At 44.1% G+C, this 20,698-nt stretch overlaps 1 protein-coding gene across 3 annotated transcripts in view; it reads right to left on the bottom strand.

The window, feature by feature from the left end:
* The window catches only part of Gdpd1 (glycerophosphodiester phosphodiesterase domain containing 1), a 38,023-nt gene extending 19,840 nt beyond the window's left edge, over positions 1-18,183 (bottom strand). For 2 of the 3 annotated variants that reach the window (XR_009380687.1, XM_059271438.1), the window contains exons 1-4: positions 17,908-18,182; positions 9,357-9,399; positions 4,880-5,015; positions 1,647-1,692 (exon numbers count right to left, since the gene is read on the bottom strand). Coding sequence is in view for 1 of the 3 variants with exons in the window: in XM_059271438.1 (XP_059127421.1) it covers positions 1,647-1,692; positions 4,880-5,015; positions 9,357-9,399; positions 17,908-18,049 (367 nt within the window). In the remaining 2 variants the exon portion in view is untranslated. Of the gene's footprint in view, positions 1-1,646; positions 1,693-4,879; positions 5,016-9,356; positions 9,400-17,907 lie in introns of all 3 variants that reach the window. The other variant, XR_009380688.1, reaches the window with a different exon arrangement.
* Positions 18,184-20,698: the final 2,515 nt, after the last annotated feature.

Raw genomic sequence — 20,698 nt, forward strand, 5'->3', positions numbered from 1 at the left:
CTTTTGCCACTCCACGAGCTGGTATATAAAAAGTCCATTAGGAATAAACTTGAGGCGACTGTAGTATTGACCCAGAGCCCTCCCAAAACTATCTTGTGTCTCTGTCTTTTTCTTTTATGTCTATTACACTATATATGTATAGTGTATGTCTCTATTTTTCATCTCTATTATTTTTAATCCTCACTTCTCCCCTCAAGAACTGTTCGACAGGTCGGACTGGTCTCCGACACTCTGAAAGAACTTTAAGAGCTCTTAACTGCTGAGCCATCTCTCCAGCCCCAATCTTTGCTGTTTTTGAGAGTAAGTCTCCCTTTGTACTCCAATCTGGCCTTGTACTTGTGGTGATCCTCCTGCCTCAACCTCCAGTGCTGGGATTACAGGTACGAACCACTACACTAGGCCTTCAACTCTAGCTCAACAAGTACTCTACCACTGAGCTATATCTCCAGCCCCATACTGGCTAATTTAAAATCTATCTCATTTGGTATGCACAGTATTTTTAAAATGGATCTGAATAAATCCCTTGGGGCCTGTGAGATAGCTCAGAGTAGAGGTGCCTGCCACCAAGCCAGAAGACCTGAGTTCAATACGATGAAAGGAGAGAATCAACTCTCACAAGCTGTCTTCTGATCTCTGAATGTACTGTACGTCGTGACAACACACGCACACACTTAATAAAATTAAAAAATATATCACAACAACAACAAAATAACAGGGTGACTGACAGCCTATAAATCACAGAAAGTATCTTCAAATTATATAATTGACAAGGGATTAATATTCCTGGTGGAGCACAGAGGAAAGGAAGGTCTTCAGTTTGAGGTCAGCCTGGGCTAGACAGCAAGACTGTCTCTGTGAGCTGCTGAGTGTCTCCGTGGGTGACTCTGTGGGTGATGGCAATTGTCACTAAACCTGATGACCTGAGTTTGAACCCCAGAACCCACAAGATGTAAGGAGAGAACCAAATAACTTCTTCGATTGTCCTCTCAAGTCCACAAGCTCACCATGGCACAAGTATACGAGTGAACACACAGACATACACACAAACCGAAATAAACAAATGCTACTTAACAAATGTATCAGCTAAATGACAGAACCAAAAGTTTCAGAATCAGACAGGATCTACAAGAGGCCCTTCCCATTTATTTATTTATCCTTCATTATATTTATAATGGACAACTACTATAAGTAATGGTAATGCTGTAAAACTTGATGCTTTAGAAGTACAATGGGAGGAGGAGGAGGAGGAGGAGAAGAAATAGTAGTAGTAGTAGTAGTAGTACAAAGTAATCAAGTATGGTGGCTTGATTCTACAACTCCCACCACTCTGAAGGCTGAGGCAGGAGGATGGCTGTGAGTCTGAGGCTAGTCTGGGACACACAAATTCAAGGCCAGCTGACATATAGACTGAAACTATCTTAAAACACACACCCTGCTTCCTACCCTACCCCCTGAAAAGTATAAAGTATCTCCAAGAATCTAAATTCATATAATTATTATGGTATTCAGGCTTCAATTAATTGTCAAGTGAGTTTAAGCTAAGTGATATAGTTAAATCTTTAGGCCAAATAGTCTCAGAATCTCTCAGTATAAATGAATATACTTTAATGTCAGTGTTTTAAACCATAAAAAAAAAGAAGTATTACCTCTCTGAAATGGGACATCCAGTTTGCAAAGGTAAGGTGGGAGCTCCTTAAAAAGACATGATTAAAAAATGGTTAGGTCTCAAATCAAAAAGACCTTAGCGTCTCACACTATGACATAAAGATTTTGTTTCTTTAAAAAAGATTAAGACGTAGCATACATTTAAACACAGCATCCTTTAGCTTTCCAAAGGCAAAGTCATGATATAATTACTTATACACCACCTACAAGAAATCTGTATTACTTAAATTTATATAAGTTTTTAAGTTTTTGCCTCCTCACTTTTTTTTTTTTTTTTTTTTTTTTTTTGGTTTTTCGAGACAGGGTTTCTCTGTGTAGCTTTGCGCCTTCCCTGGAACTCACTTGGTAGCCCAGGCTGGCCTCGAACTCACAGAGATCCACCTGGCTCTGCCTCCCGAGTGCTGGGATTAAAGGCGTGCGCCACCACCGCCCGGCGCCTCCTCACTTTTTAAAAAGATTTGTTTGTATTATTTTTAATTATATGTAGGTGTGTGTGTGTGTGTGTGTGTGTGTGTGTGTGTGTGTGTGTATAAGTGCAGATGACCTTGAAGGCAAGAGGTGTTAGAGCCCCAGAACTGGCTGACGGAGGGGCTGGAAACTGAACTCAGACCCGCCAAAAGAGCAGTATACACTCCTAACTGCTGAGTCATCTCTCTGGGCCTTAAATTTGAACTATTGTTATTTTGTTTTGTTGTTGTTGTTTTGAGACAGGGTCTCTCGGTGTAGCCCTGGCTGTCATAGAACTTGCTCTGTAGACCAAGCTGACCTCAAACTCAGAGATCTGCCTGCCTCTACCTCCTGAGTGCTGGGATTAAAGGTGTGTGTCACCAGGCCAGGTAGAGACACAACTTTTGAGTGCTGTACTTACAGGCATTCACCATCACACCCATTACATTGCAGTATTTGAAACACGATATACATAATTAATAGTGAGCACGAAACTGCAGAAAAGCAATCGAGCACACCAACCGACTATAGCATGTTAATGTCACTTTTCTTCAGGGGACAAGAGCAGACGCTGGTTTTTGCTTCCGTTTAGCAGTGTTTACTGTTGTGAACATTGATACATTATATGACTTCAATTGTTTAAAGTCACTTCTAGTTAGCACGCCTGTGTGAGTCTGCATGTACCACAGTGCGTTCAGACAGCTTAGAGGACACAAAGCAGGAGTCAGTTCTCGCCTCCCACTAAACAGATCCCAGGGATAAAACTCGGGATTGGCAGGCTCGCCTCAAAATGCCTTTATCCACTGAGCTATCTTGCTAGCCCAGATTCTTCCCCCCCCTTTCTTTAAATTTCTTTCATATGACCACATTTTAAAAAGACTCTGTGTGTGTATGTGTGTGTGTGTGTGTGTGTGTGTGTGTGTGTGTGTGTCTAAGCGTGGGCGCCATGTGTGCCACAGTGGACATGGAGGTCAGAAGAGAACTTCTGGTAATTGGGTTTCTCTTTCCACTTGTTTTGAAACAGGTCTCTCTCGGTGCTTCTGTTGCCCTGTGCACTCTGGGCTAGCTGGCCCCTGGGCTTCCTGATGATTTTCCTTTCTCCACCTCCCATCTCATGGTAGGAGTGCTGGGACCATAGACACATAGCACTTTATTTTTCCTTTCCTTTCACCTGGCTTCTTGATCTGGGCTCTGGTGATCAAACTCGGGGTGTCTGCCTTTCCTGGCAATCACCTTTATCTGCTCAGCCATCTCAATGGCCTTTGAACAGACTTTTAAATGATGCTTTCCTACACTGGAAGGCTAAAACTAACTCCTATATTAAATGTGAGTTAAATAAACAACTTGAATTGTAATGTAATTTCACATTTGATGATGTATAATTTTATCAAAATATTTACAGAAGGAATTTTGGGGCTGGGGATAAATATGGCACAGTTGGCAGAGTGCTTGAGTAGTGCGTCTGAGCCCCTGGGATCTATCTTCAGCACCCCTGTAAACTGGCACAGTGGTTGTGGTAGTTTGAATGTAACTGGCTCCCATAATCTCATAAAGAGTGGCACTATTAGGAGGTGTGGCTTTGTTGGAGTGGGTGTGGCCTGTTAGAGGAAGTGTGTCACTATGGGGGTGGGCACTGAGGTTTCCCATGCTCAGAATACCACCCAATGTCTCAGTTGACTTCCTGCTGCCTGCAAGATGTAGAACTCATAGCTACCACTCCAGCACTGTGTCTGCCTGCATGTTGTCATGTTCCCTGTCATGATGATAAAGGACTGAACTGTAAAACTGTAAGTGTGCCACCACAATTAAATGAATTCTTTTTTTTTTTTTTTTTTTTTTTTTTTTTTTGGTTTTTTTCGAGACAGGGTTTCTCTGTGTAGCTTTGCGCCTTTCCTGGGACTCACTTGGTAGCCCAGGCTGGCCTCGAACTCACAGAGATCCGCCTGGCTCTGCCTCCCGAGTGCTGGGATTAAAGGCGTGCGCCACCACCGCCCGGCTAATGAATTCTTTATAAGAGTTGCTGTGTTCATGGATCTCTTTACAGAAATAGAAACCTTAACTAAGACAGTAGTGTGTACCTACAGTCCTAGCATTTGGGAAGTAAAAGCAGAATTATCAGAAGTTCAAGATTATCCTCAGTTCCACAGGGAGTTCATGGCCAGCCTGGGCTACATGAGACTCTTTCTAAAGGGAAAAAAAAAACGAAGCAGGTCCCCACAGATGCGTTTGAACTATACAAATTCCTTGCTGGATGCCAAGATATTTTAACCTTTTTTTTTCCTTTTTCATTTATTTTAATCACTGTCATTCTTTAAGGATTTTGTTGGTTTGGGTTTTATTTACTTGTTTTCTATTTTATGTGTATAAGTATTTTGCCTGCATGTATGTTTGTGCACCACTTACATGTCTCATACCTACAGAGGCCCGAAAAGTGTGTTGGATCACCCAGAATGGAGTTACAGACAGTTGTGAGGTACCACGTGGGTACTGGGAATGGAAGCAGGGTCCTCTGGAAGAGTACACAGTGCTCTCAACCATAGAGCTATCTCTCCAGCGCCTATTTGTTTGTTTGTTTTGAGACAGGAGCCCAGACTAGGCTCAGGCTTTGGAAAATCATGCTTCCCAAGTGCCAGGATTATAGCTGTGAGCCATTACACCAGCTTAATCATCATCATTTCCAAAAGTATTTATTGTAGTGACATCTGGCTCTTTTCTGCCTTAAAAATATTTCCCCTAAATATAATGATATTAGTTTATTTTTACTTACACAATATTTGAGATCAGAGACATTTACATTGATCCCAGTTGACCTCTTCAGATTTGCGTCATGTGACACCACGACTTGTTCATCTTTTGTGATATGGCAATCCAGTTCTAACATATCAGTTCCAATGGTAACTGCACTGAAGACATAGAGAAAATGGCCTTGGAAAACTGGTAAACACTTACAGGTGTCAGAGATGAAAACTTTGGTTTTAAAATCCAGGATACCCCACAACCACATTTATCATCATTCATCAACGTGATGTTGTAATCTTAGGACAAGCTATTACAATGTTGTGGCTTACAGTAAGTGAATCATGTTGTCTCTTCTAAAGCAGCTACGGTTAATTCTGACATTTCAATACAGTGGGAAAAAATATTTGACCAGAAATTAAGAAATTTGGGTGTGCAATTCCTGACACATTAGCATAACTTAGAGCAAGTAGATTTGCCTCTTATGGTCTGTATTTCCATACCTATAAAATGAAATTATCAAGAAATAAGACAAAGGTGGCTGCTTTTATCATCTTGATTCAACATGTTGTTAGGCGGTCTGGTGGTATATTCCTGCGATCCCAGCACTTGGGAGGAGGGAGGAAGACAGCAGAGTGAAAAGTAAAAATCAAACTCCAACAATGGATTCCAATGAAAGGGGGATCGAGAAAATGACAGGAAGGAGTAGAATAACCAGGTGAGCTGGTGCATGCCTGGGTAATCCCAGGACTCAAGGAGTTTCCTCAGCTACATAGGGTGAAGTTCAAGGACAGCTTGGGATATATGATGTTCTGTCTAAAAACAAAACAACAAAAACAAAAACAAAAAAATGAAAAGGAAGAGATAGGAGGGAAAAAAATGAATGGATGGATTTGGAAAATAATGCATGAACCAAAGAAGTATGTCAGAGACATAGAAATGATAACAGTGAAAATAAATAGAAATCCTAGAGATGAAAATGAATCACTAAACTTAAATGTGTAAGAGAAAGTTTCAGAGCCACATCAAACTGGGGAATCATAGAGGAGACTGTACACAATAGGGTATTTCACTAATTAGGATTTACAAATGGCTAATAAGTGTATGAACAGACGTTCAACAGCAAAACTCACTAGGGAAAGGATAATATAATAACTCACACCTGAAATCTTGGGAAGCTGAGGCAGGAGAATGCCTCCAGTTGAGTCCAACCTAGGCTATATAGTGAGTTCAAGGTCAGCTTAGGTACCTGTTGAGGCAGCTTGCATGGGGAACAGTTTAGTCAACACACTGAACTTGGCTTAGGTGAAGTACAGCACATCCCCCTCACTCTTCTAATTCATTTGGAAGCCTAGCTCCTTTGCCTGAAAATCACACACACACACACACACACACACACACACACACACACACACAACCTCTGAATAACACATCTAGTATAGCATTCTTCATCCCCTACTTGCATTGGGCTACGTGTATAACCCGTGCGAATAAGTTTCTCTTCCCCTTAATGACCATCAAACGTGGGCGGTCTCTATTCAAATGTATCCCTGATACATCAGGATACAGGGGAGACTGAGCCTGAACTTGTTTTCAGTGCACGTGCAATAAGGCAAAACTGTATCATCAACTTAATTTTTTCAGGTGAATCTCATATTTATCATCTGTGCATATGATGGAAATCAGATGCATTAGCCAGACATGCTAATCCCACACACCTTTAATCCCACCAGTCCATTCAGGAGGCAGAGGCAGGAGGATCTCTATGAGTTTAAGACCAGCCTAGTCTATGTAAGTGAGCTACAAAAGAGCCAGTACTACATACAGAGACCCTGTCTCAGAGAGGGGGGGGGGCGTTAGGCATGATGGTGCACATCTGTAACTCTAGCACTTGGGGGTGAAAAACAGGATGATTAGGAGTTCAAGTCCAGTTTCAGCTACATGGCAAGTTGAGGGTTATATGAGTCTTGGTTATATGTGACCTTGCCACAAAAATAAATAAATAAATAAATAAAAGAAAGATGTGAGAAAAAAAAAACCGAAACAAAACAACAACTCCACTGGAGCGATGCACAAGACTTCCTAGGCCCGAGGAGATGGCTCAGCAGGAAAGAACATGTGCTGCTGGTACAGATGGCCCAGGGTTGGTTCCCAGCACCGCTGTGAGGCCAGAAGAGGATGCTGGAGCTGGAGCTGGAGCTGGAGCTGGAGCTGGAGGCGGGCAGCCGGGAAGGTCTTCTGCAAAAGCTGTTAACTGTTAACTCTTGAGGCACCTCTCAAACCCATAACTAAAAACATAAACAAAAAACATATAAAATAAAAACTTCCCAAAAGATCCTGTTAAGAAATTGATTTGAGCCAGGCGGTGGTGGCGCATGCCTTTAATCCCAGTACTGGGGAGACAGAGCCAGGTGGATGTCTGTGAGTTCGAGGCCAGCCTGGTTTACAGAGAGAGTTCCAGGATAGGCAGAGCTACACAGAGAAACCCTGTCTCGGAAAAAAAAGAAAAAAAAAAAAGAAACAGAGAAGCAGAGACTGACAAGATGGCTCCATGAGTTAAGGAGCCACGTGGAGAAAGGAGAAAACTGACTCCTGCCAATCTACACACACACACACACACACACACACACACACACACACACACACACGAGCGCCAGGACAAACTTAATTATTTTGACTATATGCCAAATTATATAAGTATAATAAGGATTACATTGTCCTCTTCATATTTACCTATGTGGCCCAGTTTAATAACCTAGTTTGATTAGCTCTTAAGAAGCAGGTTTTGCAGGGTGTGGTGGTCCATGCCTGGAATCTTAGCACTCAGGAGGTGGAGGTAGGAGAGTCAGTTTGGAGTTATTCTTGGACACATGTCCTTTAGGGGCAGCCTAGTCTATGAGAACCCATCTCAAAAAACAAAACACCAGATTTTATATACCCAAAGACTTGGCTAACTCTGCATGTGCATGCAGTACAATTCTTTAGTCTTTGGTTCTATGCTCACTACGAAAGGTGCTGTCTTCTTTACTAATTTTTGTTTTTTGTTTTTTCAGGCATGTTTTTTGTGTAGCCTTAACTGTCCTGGGACCATTTTGTAGACCAGGTTGGCCTTGATCTCACAGAGATCTACCTCCTGGGTGCTGGGATTAAAGGCGTGCGCTGTTGCCACCCAGCTTTTTTTTGTTTCTTAAAAAAAAAAAAAAAATTATTTATTTTACATATCAACCACAGATCCCCCTCTCATCCCTCCTCCTGCTCCCCCCTAGTCTCTTCTCCCACCTCTCCTACCCCCTCCTCCAAAAGGGTAAGGCCTCCCATGGGGAGTCAGCAAAGCCTGGTACATTCAGTTGAGGCAGGACCAAGCCCCTCCCACTGCATCAAGGCTGAGCAAGGTGTCCAACCACAGGTAATGGGCTCCAGAAAGCCAGCTCATGCACCAGGGATAGATCCTGATCCCACTGCCAGGGGCCCCTCAAACAGACCAAGCTACACAACTGTCTCCCGTGTGCAGAGGGTCTAGTCCGGTCCCATGCAGGTTCCACAGCCGTCGGTCTAAAGTTCATGAGTTATCTTAACTGCTGAGCCATTCATTGCTCAAGCCGGGAAAAACAATCTTTAAGATGTCACTGAATGGTGAAAAGCAGAAACTTAGACCAAATTCTGCTGGGCTGTGGGAGTACCTCGGCCACAGAACACGTTAGCACAACAGGACGCCCTGGCTTCAATCTCTAGCACAACGGACAGACCAATCCCCCAGATTGGTTCTAATTACAAACAAAATGTTTCCATATTGCCTAGGAGTATGGGACCACCCTGGTGAACAGAGAGAGACACCCACCCCATCTTAAAAAATGGCCTAAAATTGTATTAGAATTCTTTTCTCGCTAAGTATGAGTAGGTAATGTCTTCCTTTCATTGACCTTGATTCATATCCTGTCTCTTTATTCAGAGAAGGGAAAACAGGCTGATGGTAATCATCGGGCTCCAAGACAAAGAACAAGGGCCCCAATCAGTGTCTCCTGCAGTTTCTGCCACTATGACAAAGCCTGGACAAACTGTGAATCCATTACAATAGAAACAATTTAATTCATCTTATTAAAAAAAATAACATCGGCACACAAGAGGGTCCCAAGGAAAAGCCTGCTTACAGGTTCCTGCTGAACAGAAACTACCTGGCACAAGGACACACAATCCTATTCATAACGGCAGCCACTGTAACAGTTGGCTCATTTGCTCTTTCTGCACCCAACCAATTAGCATTACTCACAGTCTGTCCCTTGTCACAGATGTCTGCTTCCAGCTCTGGAAATGGAGGCATTTTGGACTACTCAAAACTTGGACTACTTTTACAATTACACAGAAGCCAGACCCTCAAACTATAAAAAGGACATTCTATAGAGACGGCTATCATAAGTGAGTGGCTTGTAAACACCATCTCCCTTCACCTCAATGGCATCTCCCCATCACTTCAATGACAGGTAGAAGAGGCGCCCTTCTTATGTACTTACTGTTGGAAGGCAGCCATTGTGTTCTCCAGGTTTTCTCCAGCACCTGTAGAAACATGGAGTTTACATTTCATTTACTTGCCGGGCGGTGGTGGCGCACGCCTTTAATCCCAGCACTCGGGAGGCAGAGCCAGGTGGATCTCTGTGAGTTCGAGGCCAGCCTGGTCTACCAAGTGAGTTCCAGGAAAAGGCGCAAAGCTGCACAGAGAAACCCTGTCTCGAAAAACCAAAAAAAAAAAAAAAAAAAAAAAGATTCATTTACTTGTCATTTTGAACATTTTATTTCTCTAAAAATTACAATGAGCCTTTTTTTTTTTTTAGTGTGTATATGTGTGTGCATGTGTCATGGGTGAATTGGATGGAATCCTTCTATTTTTCATTTTCCATCCCCCCCCCCCCAGATAGGGTTTCTCTGTGTAGCCTTGGCTATCCTGGGACTCACTCTATAGACCAGGCTGGCCTTGAACTCAGAGATCTGCCTGCCTCTGCCTCCCAAGTGGTAGGATTAAAGGCATGCACCATCACTGATTTAGGTCAACAAGTATGTATTTAAGGGATTTCAGATAATGATTCCTTCACTGTCCATGGAGGTCACTGGTATTCCTCCAGAGCTCCTTTTAACGGCTGGAGATTATAGCTCAGTTAGTAGGGTGCCTAATGTCTACAAAGTCCTAGATTCACTCTCCAGTACTTTGTGGTACTATAAACCAGGCATGGTGGCCCATGTCTATAATCGCAGCACTTGGAAGGCAAAGGCAGAAAGACCAGGAGGTGGAGGCCAGCCTGGGCTACATCAGACAGTCTTTAAAAAAACAAAAAAAAACCCTCTCTTTCAAAGACCTGTTGTTTAATTCAGTTGTGCTCTCAGCCCACAATTCTTTCATCTGAGCTTCTTTTATGTCCACTTGAATTATGGCTATACTTACAACAACTTTAAAAGTTACCCTCTTAAGATTTTTGATGTCTAATTTTTTTGAAAGATTTATTTATTTATTATGTCTACAGTGTTCTGTCTGCACGTGCGCCTGCAGGCCAGAAGAGGGCGTCAGATCTCATTATAGGTGGTTGTGAGCCACCATGTGGTTGCTGGGAATTGAACTCAGGACCTCTGGAAGAGCAGTTAGTTCTCTTAACCTCTGAGCCATCTCTCCAGCTCCCCTGATGTCTAATTTTTAAAGCAGTTTATTCCAGGATCCATTTTAGGATAAAATGGTTTTCAATTGCTGGCTACTAATAATGCCTATTAGCTTCCTAGTATAAGAAACTATGGAGACCACGGAGGGTCAATATTTCTACTCAGAGCTCATCTACCCCAGGCACCGTATGATATTCATCCACAACCACCACAAGGTGTTCAGATTCCGGAAACCCAAAGGTCATAAAAACCGTAAAAAGCACAATCCTCTCACGGTCAGGTGGCCTTCCAGAGGGCAGCTCCTAAGAGCACACAGTAGACAGTTCATTTGAAAAGCACAGAAAGGAGCCTGTGAAACTAGGAGAGTTACAGATGCTACTGTACTGATGCTACTGATGCAATGAATCATCGAAATCACTGAAGAGATCAACCAGAAACGCCAAGCTGAATTTATATTGAACAGGCTGAAGAACAGTGAGAGGTACAGAAAGTTCGGGACACCAAAGTCAGCAAATGCTAGTTGTTTTTTTTGTTGTTGTTGTTGTTTTGTTTTTTGTTTGTTTTTTGAGACAGCATTTCTCTGTAGCTTTGGAGCTTGTTCTGGACTAGCTCTGTTGACCAGAGCTGGCCTCGAACTCACAAAGATCCGCCTGCCTCTGCCTCCCAAGTACTGGGAATAAAGGCGTGCACCACCACGGCCCGGCTAAGCAAATGCCAGGTTTAACATGTTAACAGCTACAAGGCCCAGAAAGCCAAGAACTGCATTTCTATCACACTGTCCTTTCAATGTTCAGGGTTCGTTTTTTGTTTGTTTTGTTGTTGTTTTGTTTGTTTGTTTGTTTTCTTCGAGACAGTGTTTCTCTGTGTAGCTTTGGAGCCTGTCCTGCATCTCACTCTGTAGACCAGGCTGGCCTCGAACTCACAGAAATCCGCCTAGCTCTGCCTCCCGAGTGCTGGGATTAAAGGCGTGCGCCACCACTGCCCAACTTTTTTCTTCTTTTTTTTCCTTTCCTTTTCCTTTCTTTTCAGACTGGTTCTCATGTAGTTTAGGCTGGCCTCCAGCTCACTATGTAATAGAGGAAACACTTGAACTCCTGATCCTCCTGCCTCCACCTCCCAAGTGCTGGGATTATAGCATACTTGGTAATTCTCAGGGGTTATGTTTGCAAGCCCGCATGCCTGTATGCGCATGTTTGTGTGTGAATAAGGGGATGAGGGCGTACGGCACAGCATGTGTGTGGAGGTCAGATGACAACTTCAGGTCTGCCTTCTACTGTGTTTGACGGTGTCTGTTGCTTGGCCACTGCTTATGGCAGGCTAGCTGGCCCTTTAGAACCTATCTCTGACTGCCGTCTCCTCCAAGGAGCGCTGGGATTACAGATGTGGTATACATCTGGCTTTTACATGGGTTCAGATTCACATTCTTACAACTTGCCCGGCGAGCACTTTTACTCCTGGAGCCATCTCTTCAGCCCCAACTTTCAGGTTTGGGGGAGGGTTTTTTTTTGTTTTGTTTATTTATTTTGAGATAGGATTTTAGCTGGATGTGGTGACACTCACCTTAAATCCCAGCACTGGGGGGGGGGGGCAGAGGCAGGAGGATCTCTGTGAGTTCGAGGCCAGCTGGGTCTATAAAGAGCGTTCCAGAAAAAAATAAAATAAAATAAAACGAGAGATAGGGTTTTAGCCCAGGTAGTCTGAAACTCACTAAGCAGCCTAGGCTGGCCCCCGAATTCTTAGTAATCCACCTGCCTTAGCATGCATGAGTTACCATGCCTTACATAATTGTAGGTGATACTGACCACCCCCCGCCTTTTTTTCTGAGATCTACCTGCCTCTGCCTCCCGAGTGCTAGGATTAAAGGCAGGAGCCACCATTGCCCGGCTCCCTAAGAATTTTGATGGCAATGCAGGGTGTGGTGGTGACTGTAAACTTAGCTTTATAAAGCCAAGGGATAATTGTGAGTCTGAGGCTAGCCCAGACTACTACACAGTGCGATCCCAAAACAAAATAACAAAATACCACCATCCAAAACAAAACATTAGCACTTGAGCCACATAAATTAGTATTTCTGAGCCTGTCTTTTTAACATGAACTTTGCTACAGACTTTTATGGTGCCATGTTGCTATTCAGATAACCTCTTATTTTCAGTTTTACAGGTAAATGATTTCCACATCCTTCTGTTTGCTGTAAAATTACGAAGTAAATTCCAGGAGGACTATACTTGCAGATTACTCGGACTCATATGGTGAAGCTTGCAGAGTAACTAAGGGACTAATTAAGAAACCTAGTGTTCCTCTCCAAGGAATCATTTAGTGGTAGTCCTCCCTCATGAACTTGCTCGAATTTCACTTTCTCTCAAATAATAATCACGTGACTCATAGAAACAGCCTAATTAATTTTTTGTTTCTCTAATAAGTAACTACAGTTTTCAGAGCTACAATTAAATAATTCTGTGTTTTTGAGACAGGGTCTGGTGAATTCCAGGCTAGCTCCGAACTCACTATGCAGCTGAGGATGACTTTGAAGTTCTGATCCTTCTGTTTCCACGTTTTAGTGCTGGGATTACAGCATGTACCACCATTCCTGGCTTACGTGGGTCTGGGGATGGAAACTTGGGGCTTCATGCATGTTAGTTAGGCTAGTTACCATTTCCTTAGCTCCTCCCAATTTTCATTACACATTACTTCACGTGAGTGGGGTGGGAGTACACATGCCACAGTGTGCATGTGCAGGTCAGAAGACGAGTGTCTGTGACAAAGGCCATTGCCAAAATCAACATGAAAAGGGAGGGGTTTGTGTCAGCTGTCAGCTTTCACTTCCAGGTCACAGTCCATCGCTGAGGGAGGACAGGACAGGAACTCAAATGAGGCAGGAACCTGGAGGCAGGAACCGAAGCAGAAGCCATGGTGGAGCACTGCTTACCGACTTGTTCCTCATAGCTGGCTTAGCCTGCTTTCTTACACCATCTAGGACCACTTGCCCAGGGGTGGCACCACCCACAATTGACTGGGCCCTCCCATATCAATCATCAGTCAAGAAAACACCCTACAGACTTGCCTGCAGGCAATCTGAGGGAGGCGTTTTCTCAGTTAAGATTCCCTCTTCTCAGGTATGTCCAGGCTTGTGTCGAGGTGACAAAAACCAACCAACACATCTACCATGTGAGTCCTATGGGTCAAATTCAGGTTGTTAGTCTTGGCAGCTGACATCTTTATCTACTGAGCCATCTCACCAGCCCTATTATTGGTTTATTCAGATGGAGTCTTATGTAGCCCAAGGTGGCTTCCAACTCACTATGCATCCAGGGATGACCTTGAACTCCTGATAGTCCTGCCTCAAGTGTGTGTTTTAGCCATCTCACTATATAGACCAGGTTGGCTTAAAACTTACAACCTTCCTACCTTAGCCTCCCAGTTGCTAGGACTACCCTATCATTAATTTTATTTATTGTTTCACTGTATACTTTTATTGTGTGTGTATGGGTGGGTGTTTATATCCAGAGGAAAACTTTGAGTGTCATTTTTCAATTGCTAACACTTTTTTTTTGAGACAGAATATCTCATTGGCCTAGAGCTCACCTGTTGTGAGATATTTGTACACTGTGTGAAGATGTATTGCTGTGATTGGTGTCATAAAGAGCTGAATGGATAATGGCTAGGCAAGAGTGGATAGGCAGGATTTCTGGGGAGAGAGAGGAAGAGGAGGAGAAATCTAGGCACACAGATTTCTCAACAGAGCAAGGCAGATGTGCCGCACTAATAAGAGGCTGGTGGTCCTGATGAGCAAGCCAACTATATATGGTACCCAATATGGGGCACCAGATGAAGCATTTATCTAGTTATCTTTATCAATAAAAACTCAGGAGTTAGATATCAGGGTAAGAACCTGATTGATCAGAGAAACAGTGGAGAATTAACCAGTAACCTCCCCTCTCTCTCCTTCCTCAATCCAAAAGGGCCAAGAACCTTTCTAAGCCCCTCCCTACCACTTCCTGTATCTCTCTATATGTCCTCAGTCCTCCAAAACCTCTATGGCTACTTTGGTCAGCTAGTAGCTAGCTGCACCCTCTGATTCAAAGTAAACTTTATTGACAGTCTTGGGTGTATCAGTACAATCAGAATATCCCACAACACTCACCACATAGATTATGCTAGCTGGCCAGAGACCAAAGGACCTGTCTGTCTCCACCTCCCCAGCACTGGGAATACATGTACATTCCACTCACTGTACCCAGTCTCTTTTTTTTTCTTTAATTAATTTATTTTTTATTTTATGTGCATTGGTGTTTTGCCATGGGTGTTGGGTCCCCTGGAACTGGAGTTACAGACAGTTGTGAGCTGCCATGTGGGTGCTGGGAATTGAACCTGGGTCCTCTGGAAGAGCAGTCAGTGCTCTTAACCACTAAGCCATCTCTGCAGCCCCAGCTTCTTTTACCCAGGTTCTAAGAATCAAACTTGGGTCTTCTTACCAACTGGGTGATCTCCCAGCCTCTTCTGTTTTCCGTTTATATTAATTTCCCGCCTTTATGTAGTGCTTCCTAATTACTTTCAATCAGTTAATCTTTGATAGGATAAGAAAAGGAAACATTGCACTTTGCATTTTTACATAAGTTTTTTCCTAAAAAACTTTATCTTTTTTTATGTGCATTGGTGTGAAGGTGTCAGATCCCCTGGAACTGGAGTTACAGACAAGTGAGCTGCCATGTGGGTGCTGGAAATTGAACCTGGGTCCTCTGGAAGAGCAGCCAGTGCTCTTAACCACTGAGCCATCTCTCCATCCCCTACATAAGATTTTTTTAAACATTTAATTATTTTACACATGTGCACACATATGCATGAAGTCAGACAAATTGTGTGAGTCAGCTCTCCTCTCCCACCACGTTGGGTCCCTCAGATTGAACTTGGATTGCCAGGCCTGGCAGCAGGTGCCTCTGTCTACCACCCTGCCAGTGATCTAGATTTAAATGCTATGAAAGAAAGCAATATTGGTCCATCTCCTTCTATAATATTTCAGGTGTTTTGTATATGAATCTATGTTTACTTTTCTGGTAGTTTTTGTGTGGCCACCATTATATTATCATTAACATCTCATATATAAGACATACAATGTGCTGGTGTGTTGTTTATAAAACCAACGAAAAACTATGACAACAGCTTCAGCCACAAAAAGAATCATCCTCAAAAGGAAGATTGGTGGTGACAAATACCTGGGGTGCCAGCACTCGGAAGCTGAGGCCGAATGTTCAAAGCCAGCCTGAAGTCTACAGTCAGACTATTTAAAAAACAAACAAACAAAAACACACACACACACACACACACACACACACACACACACAACTGGCAAGGGCTAGACTGGACAGATAGCACAGTAGATAAATCATTTGCTTCAGATCCCTAGAACCTGTGCACAAGCCAGAAGCACAGAAGCAGCAGAACCCAGAACCCATGCATAAGCCAGAAGCACAGAAGCAGCAGAACCCAGAACCCATGCATAAGACAGAAGCACAGAAGCAGCAGAACCCAGAACCCATGCATAAGACAGAAGCACAGAAGCAGCAGAACCCAGAACCCATGCATAAGACAGAAGCACAGAAGCAGCAGAACCCAGAACCCATGCATAAGACAGAAGCAGCAGAACCAGCATCTGGTGTGTAATCCCAATGCCCCTACTGGTAGATGGGAGGCCAGTCAGGAGACACTCCGACCCCCAACTCAAGTTTACTGGTGAGTCCAAACATAAACAAGAGGCTCCACTTCAAACAAGGTGAAAGATAAGGACCACTATCTAATGTTCTCTGACCTCCGCACACCCATACACAGACATATTAAACAGCCATCACCACCAGCTGGGCACACGCCTTTGATCCCAGCACTTGGGAGGCAGAGGCAGGCAGTCTGAGTTCAAGGCCAGCCTGCTCTACAGAGATAGTTGTTCCAGGACAGCCAGGACTATACAGAAAAAAAACCCTGTCTTGAAAAAATAAAATAAAATAAAAGTGGAAAATTGTGTTGAACTGATAAAATTATACAAAAGAATGATAATGTATTTCTATGACATAATAGAAGTCATGGTCCCAGCATAGTGGTCCAAGACTTTACTATAAACCCAGCACTGGGAAGGCAGAGGCAGAGTTCCAGACCAGCCTGGTCTACATAGCAACTTGCAGGCCAGCCCAGCCCAGCACTCCATAGCAAGACCCCATCTTTGAAAAATCTAAAACCAAAAAACATTATACTACATCAAATTTTAGACTATAGAATTTACCATTAAACTGTACATGACAAGCAATTTTCTTTCTTTTTTTTGGTTTTGTTTTTTGAGACAGGGTTTCTCTGTGTAGCCCTAGCTATCCTGGAACTCACTCCAGCTGACCTGGAACTCATTCCAGCTAGCCTCAAACTCAAGAGATCTGCCTGCCTCTGCTTCCAAAGTGCTGGGATTAAAGGCGTAGGCCACGAAACCCGGCTCCATTTCAAGCTATGTAAACCTGGTGTCACATTCACTCCAAAAGAAAATTTTAAAGCGACCGAAACAATTTTATATTTTAAACATTATGATTGAGATGTAATGAAGTCACGTTATTAAACAGTAACGAAGAAGCAAAGACGTGGCCTGTTGTAGGAAATTAGAGTGGACTCCCTTCGATCCTTATAGCAATATACTTTTGCAAGAGAAAATTAACATTTTTGAAAAATAGTACTGACTAATAAGCGAAATCATGTTTTAGTCTTTTAGAAACCCACGAACCATTGCTGGGGTAAATAGCACTGTTCAAAATGAAAAACAAAACAAAACAAAAAAACCAGGTACTAGGTTTGGATTCCTCGGAACCAGAACCCTCCAAGTTCCCTGTCCTACTTCAGTCCAAGCTCTAACTGTGACCTTGGAAAACGTCCCTGGTTTGGAGACATTTCTCTCCAGAGCTCAATTACAAAAGCGTGGAGGGTGGGCCAGGTCACTAGGCATCGCAGACGGCTCGGCTCGCTCCAGGTGGGTGACTCGCGGATCCTCAGTGCTGCCTGAGCACAAGCTCTTCCCTATGGACTCAGCCACCAGCTTGTTCCAAGCAGTCTGTGCCTGGTTCCCCCTGCGGGTGTCTCCTGGATCTGCACCGGCTTTGTGCCTGGCTGCCAGGAAGGGTCCTCGCGATCATCCTTCCATCGGCAGAGAAGCGCCCCACTTCTCGCTCCCATCCTGTGCTTCCCCTCCTCACACAAGCCCTGCCACCTTTGCTCCCCAGAGACGCCCACCAGGACTCGGACACCAGACCCCTTCCCTTTCCTCCCCTCCGGACGACTCATCCGAGGAAGCTCTCCAGCCGCTGGAGCCCATTCTTCCTCTCCGGTATCCCCATCATCTCCCTCCGAGGAAGCCACCCCCAATCTCCGCCATCGGGTTCTGGGGACCCCTCTCACCTCCGCGGTGAGAGATGTGCCTACTGATGAATCGCTGCTTCTTTTTCTGGTGCAACAACGTTGGGTATTTAAGCAACAAGAACGACGTGACCAAATACCCTCCCAGGGTAGAGAGAAGGCAAAAAGCCGCGGTGGACGACATCCTGGGTCACCACCTTCTGGGCCTCTGAACCCCACTGCGCTGCGGCGGTAGCAACGGCTGCGGCGCCAGCCGGCGGCTGCTCGAGATCTGCTCGCCCCCAGCCGGTGCCCTCGGCGCAGCGCACTTGTTCGTGCGGGCTCAACACGCAGGCGCAGCCCGACCCCAGCGCCGGAGCAACAAAGGGGCTCCGATACGCAGGCGCGCTGCGGCAGGCAGCGTTTGTCGTCCGGCAGCTGTAGTCCCATGCCTAAGTGCTTCTCACAAGATCCTGAGGCAAGAGGTTGGAAACTCGCCAGTGTTTTTATTTGTTTGGTTTTTGTTTTGGCATCCCTCAAGCAGGGTAGCCTTCGGGAAAATCTGACGTAATTGGGAAGTGTACATCAAAGGAGGATTCCAGGGCAAGTCCTAGCCCCTACTCTAGGAAATGCAAAGAATTGTTACTAATGCCTCGAATTCGTTACGTACTCGAGAAATGTTGACTCATCAGTTCGTGTAAGAAACTTGGGACTGGAAGGCGTAGCCCAGTTAGTAGAGCGTACCGATTCAAGCTCCAGCACAAAACAAATATAAATAAGGGAACTGGCAACTGAGTCGTTCCCTATAAAGACTGGCAACTACATTTTCCATTTCCCTTTTTCATCTCACACATTACAAACTCCGAAAACGCTAGGAACTACGTTTTAAGGGGATAGGGTGTTGGTTTTGCGAGATAGGGTCTTACCTAGCCCAGTCTAGATTTGAATTCACTGTGGAGTAGAGGATAGAGCTTTGAACTCCCGATTCTCCTGCCTCAGCCTCCAGTGCTGGGATTATAAGCATGCCCAGCTGTGGATCAGATTTCATACAAAGGAACTAACCAGAAAGGTTTGTAGCCGTGGCTTAATGATAGAGCACTTTCCTAACATGTTCAAGGCCTTGGGTTTGTTTTAATTGAGACAGGGTCTCACTGTGTAGACCATGCTGGCCTCAAATTCACAGGGCTCAGCTTGCCTCTGCCTTCTAAGTATTGCGGTTATTATTTTTGGAGACAGAGTCTCACTGTTCCCTTGGCTGACCTGGAACTCAATATGAAAACCAGGCTGGAGATCCACCTGCCTCTGTCTTCCAAGTACAAAGCCCTCAAGGCCAGCGGTTTGATTCCTGGTACAAAACAATCCACAACAACAAAATGACCGTGTTTAGCTCAGGCTGGCTTCAAACTCCTAGGGTGAAGTAGTTGTCTTCCTTCATCTTGCTGATTAGCTGGATCTTCTGGCAAGGGCTGCTGCACCTGATCTCATTGTTTATTTTTTATATATTTACTTATTTTGTGTGTATGGGGGTGCACATGTAAAGGCCAGAGAAAAACCTATGGGGGATAGTTCTGTCTTTCCACCATGGGAGACCTGAGGAGGCAGTTCCTTTTCCTACTAAGCCATCTTGCTGGGTCAGGTAACAGCTTTTGGAAATGCAATAAACACTTTATTTCATATACATTGACACTAGAGTCTCTAATTCTGTTAGTACAGTATTTAAAATGTATCTGGGAAGATAGAATCAATTACACTACTTTGGGTCTCAGTTTATTTTGCACGTATCTAATTGAGGGCATAGCCACAATGGTGATACGGTGGTATGTTGAGAAAAGTTACTAGAGATTGGTAAGATTTAACCACTTAGCAAATTATTTCATAATTAACATTTATGCCAGGACTGAGGGTACAGGTCTGTAATCCCAGCTACTCTGGAGGCTGAGACAGGAGGATTTTAAGTTCTAGGCCTGCCTGGGCTACAGAATGAATTCAAAGCTAGCCCCGGCTAGATACTGTCTCCAAATATTAAGAACCAACAGGAACTGGATGTAACTCAGTGGTATGCAGGAGAACTGAGGTTCAATGCCTAGTACTGAATAAAGTTTTTATTAGCACACACCTATCCCAGTACTAGACAGGCTAAGGCAGGAGTTTTGAGAGTTCAAGGCCAGGGACTAGAGAAACGGCTCAGCCAGAACACTTGGGGTTTTTTTTTTGTTGTTGTTGTTGTTGTTGTTTCACGCTGGCCTCCAACTTCAGAGCCCCGCCTGCCTCTGCCTCTGCCTCCTAAGAGCTGGGATTAAAAGGTGTGCGCCACCACCACTGTCCATCAAGAGCGCTTGTTCATTTGTTTTTGTTTTTGTTTTTTTCAACAGCTCTGGCTGTCCTGGAACTTGCTCTGTAGACCAGGTTGGCCTTACAGAGATCCACCTGCCTCTGCCTCCTGAGTGCTGGGATTAAAAGTATGCCCCACCACTGCCTGGTTTAAGAGCACTTGTTCTTACAGAGGACCTGGGTTCAGTTCCCGTACCCACATGGTGGCTCCAGTTCCAAGGTATCCAATGTCCTCTTTTGACCTCAGTGGGCATCATGCATGCATATAGTACATATACATACATATGTACACTCATACATATAAAAAATAAATAGGGCTGGGCGGTGGTGGCGCACACCTTTAATCCCAGCACTTGGTAGGCAAAGTCAGGTAGATCTCTGTGAGTTCGAGGCTAGCCTGGTCTACAGAGTGAGTTCCAGACAGGCTCCAAAGCTACACAGAGAAACCTTGTCTGAAAAACCAATAAATAAATAAATAAATAAATAAATAAATAGGACCAGGTATAGTGGTACGCACCTTTAA

Source organism: Peromyscus eremicus, chromosome 8a (genome assembly GCF_949786415.1).
Source record: "Peromyscus eremicus chromosome 8a, PerEre_H2_v1, whole genome shotgun sequence".
Taxonomy (NCBI): Eukaryota; Metazoa; Chordata; class Mammalia; order Rodentia; family Cricetidae; genus Peromyscus; species Peromyscus eremicus.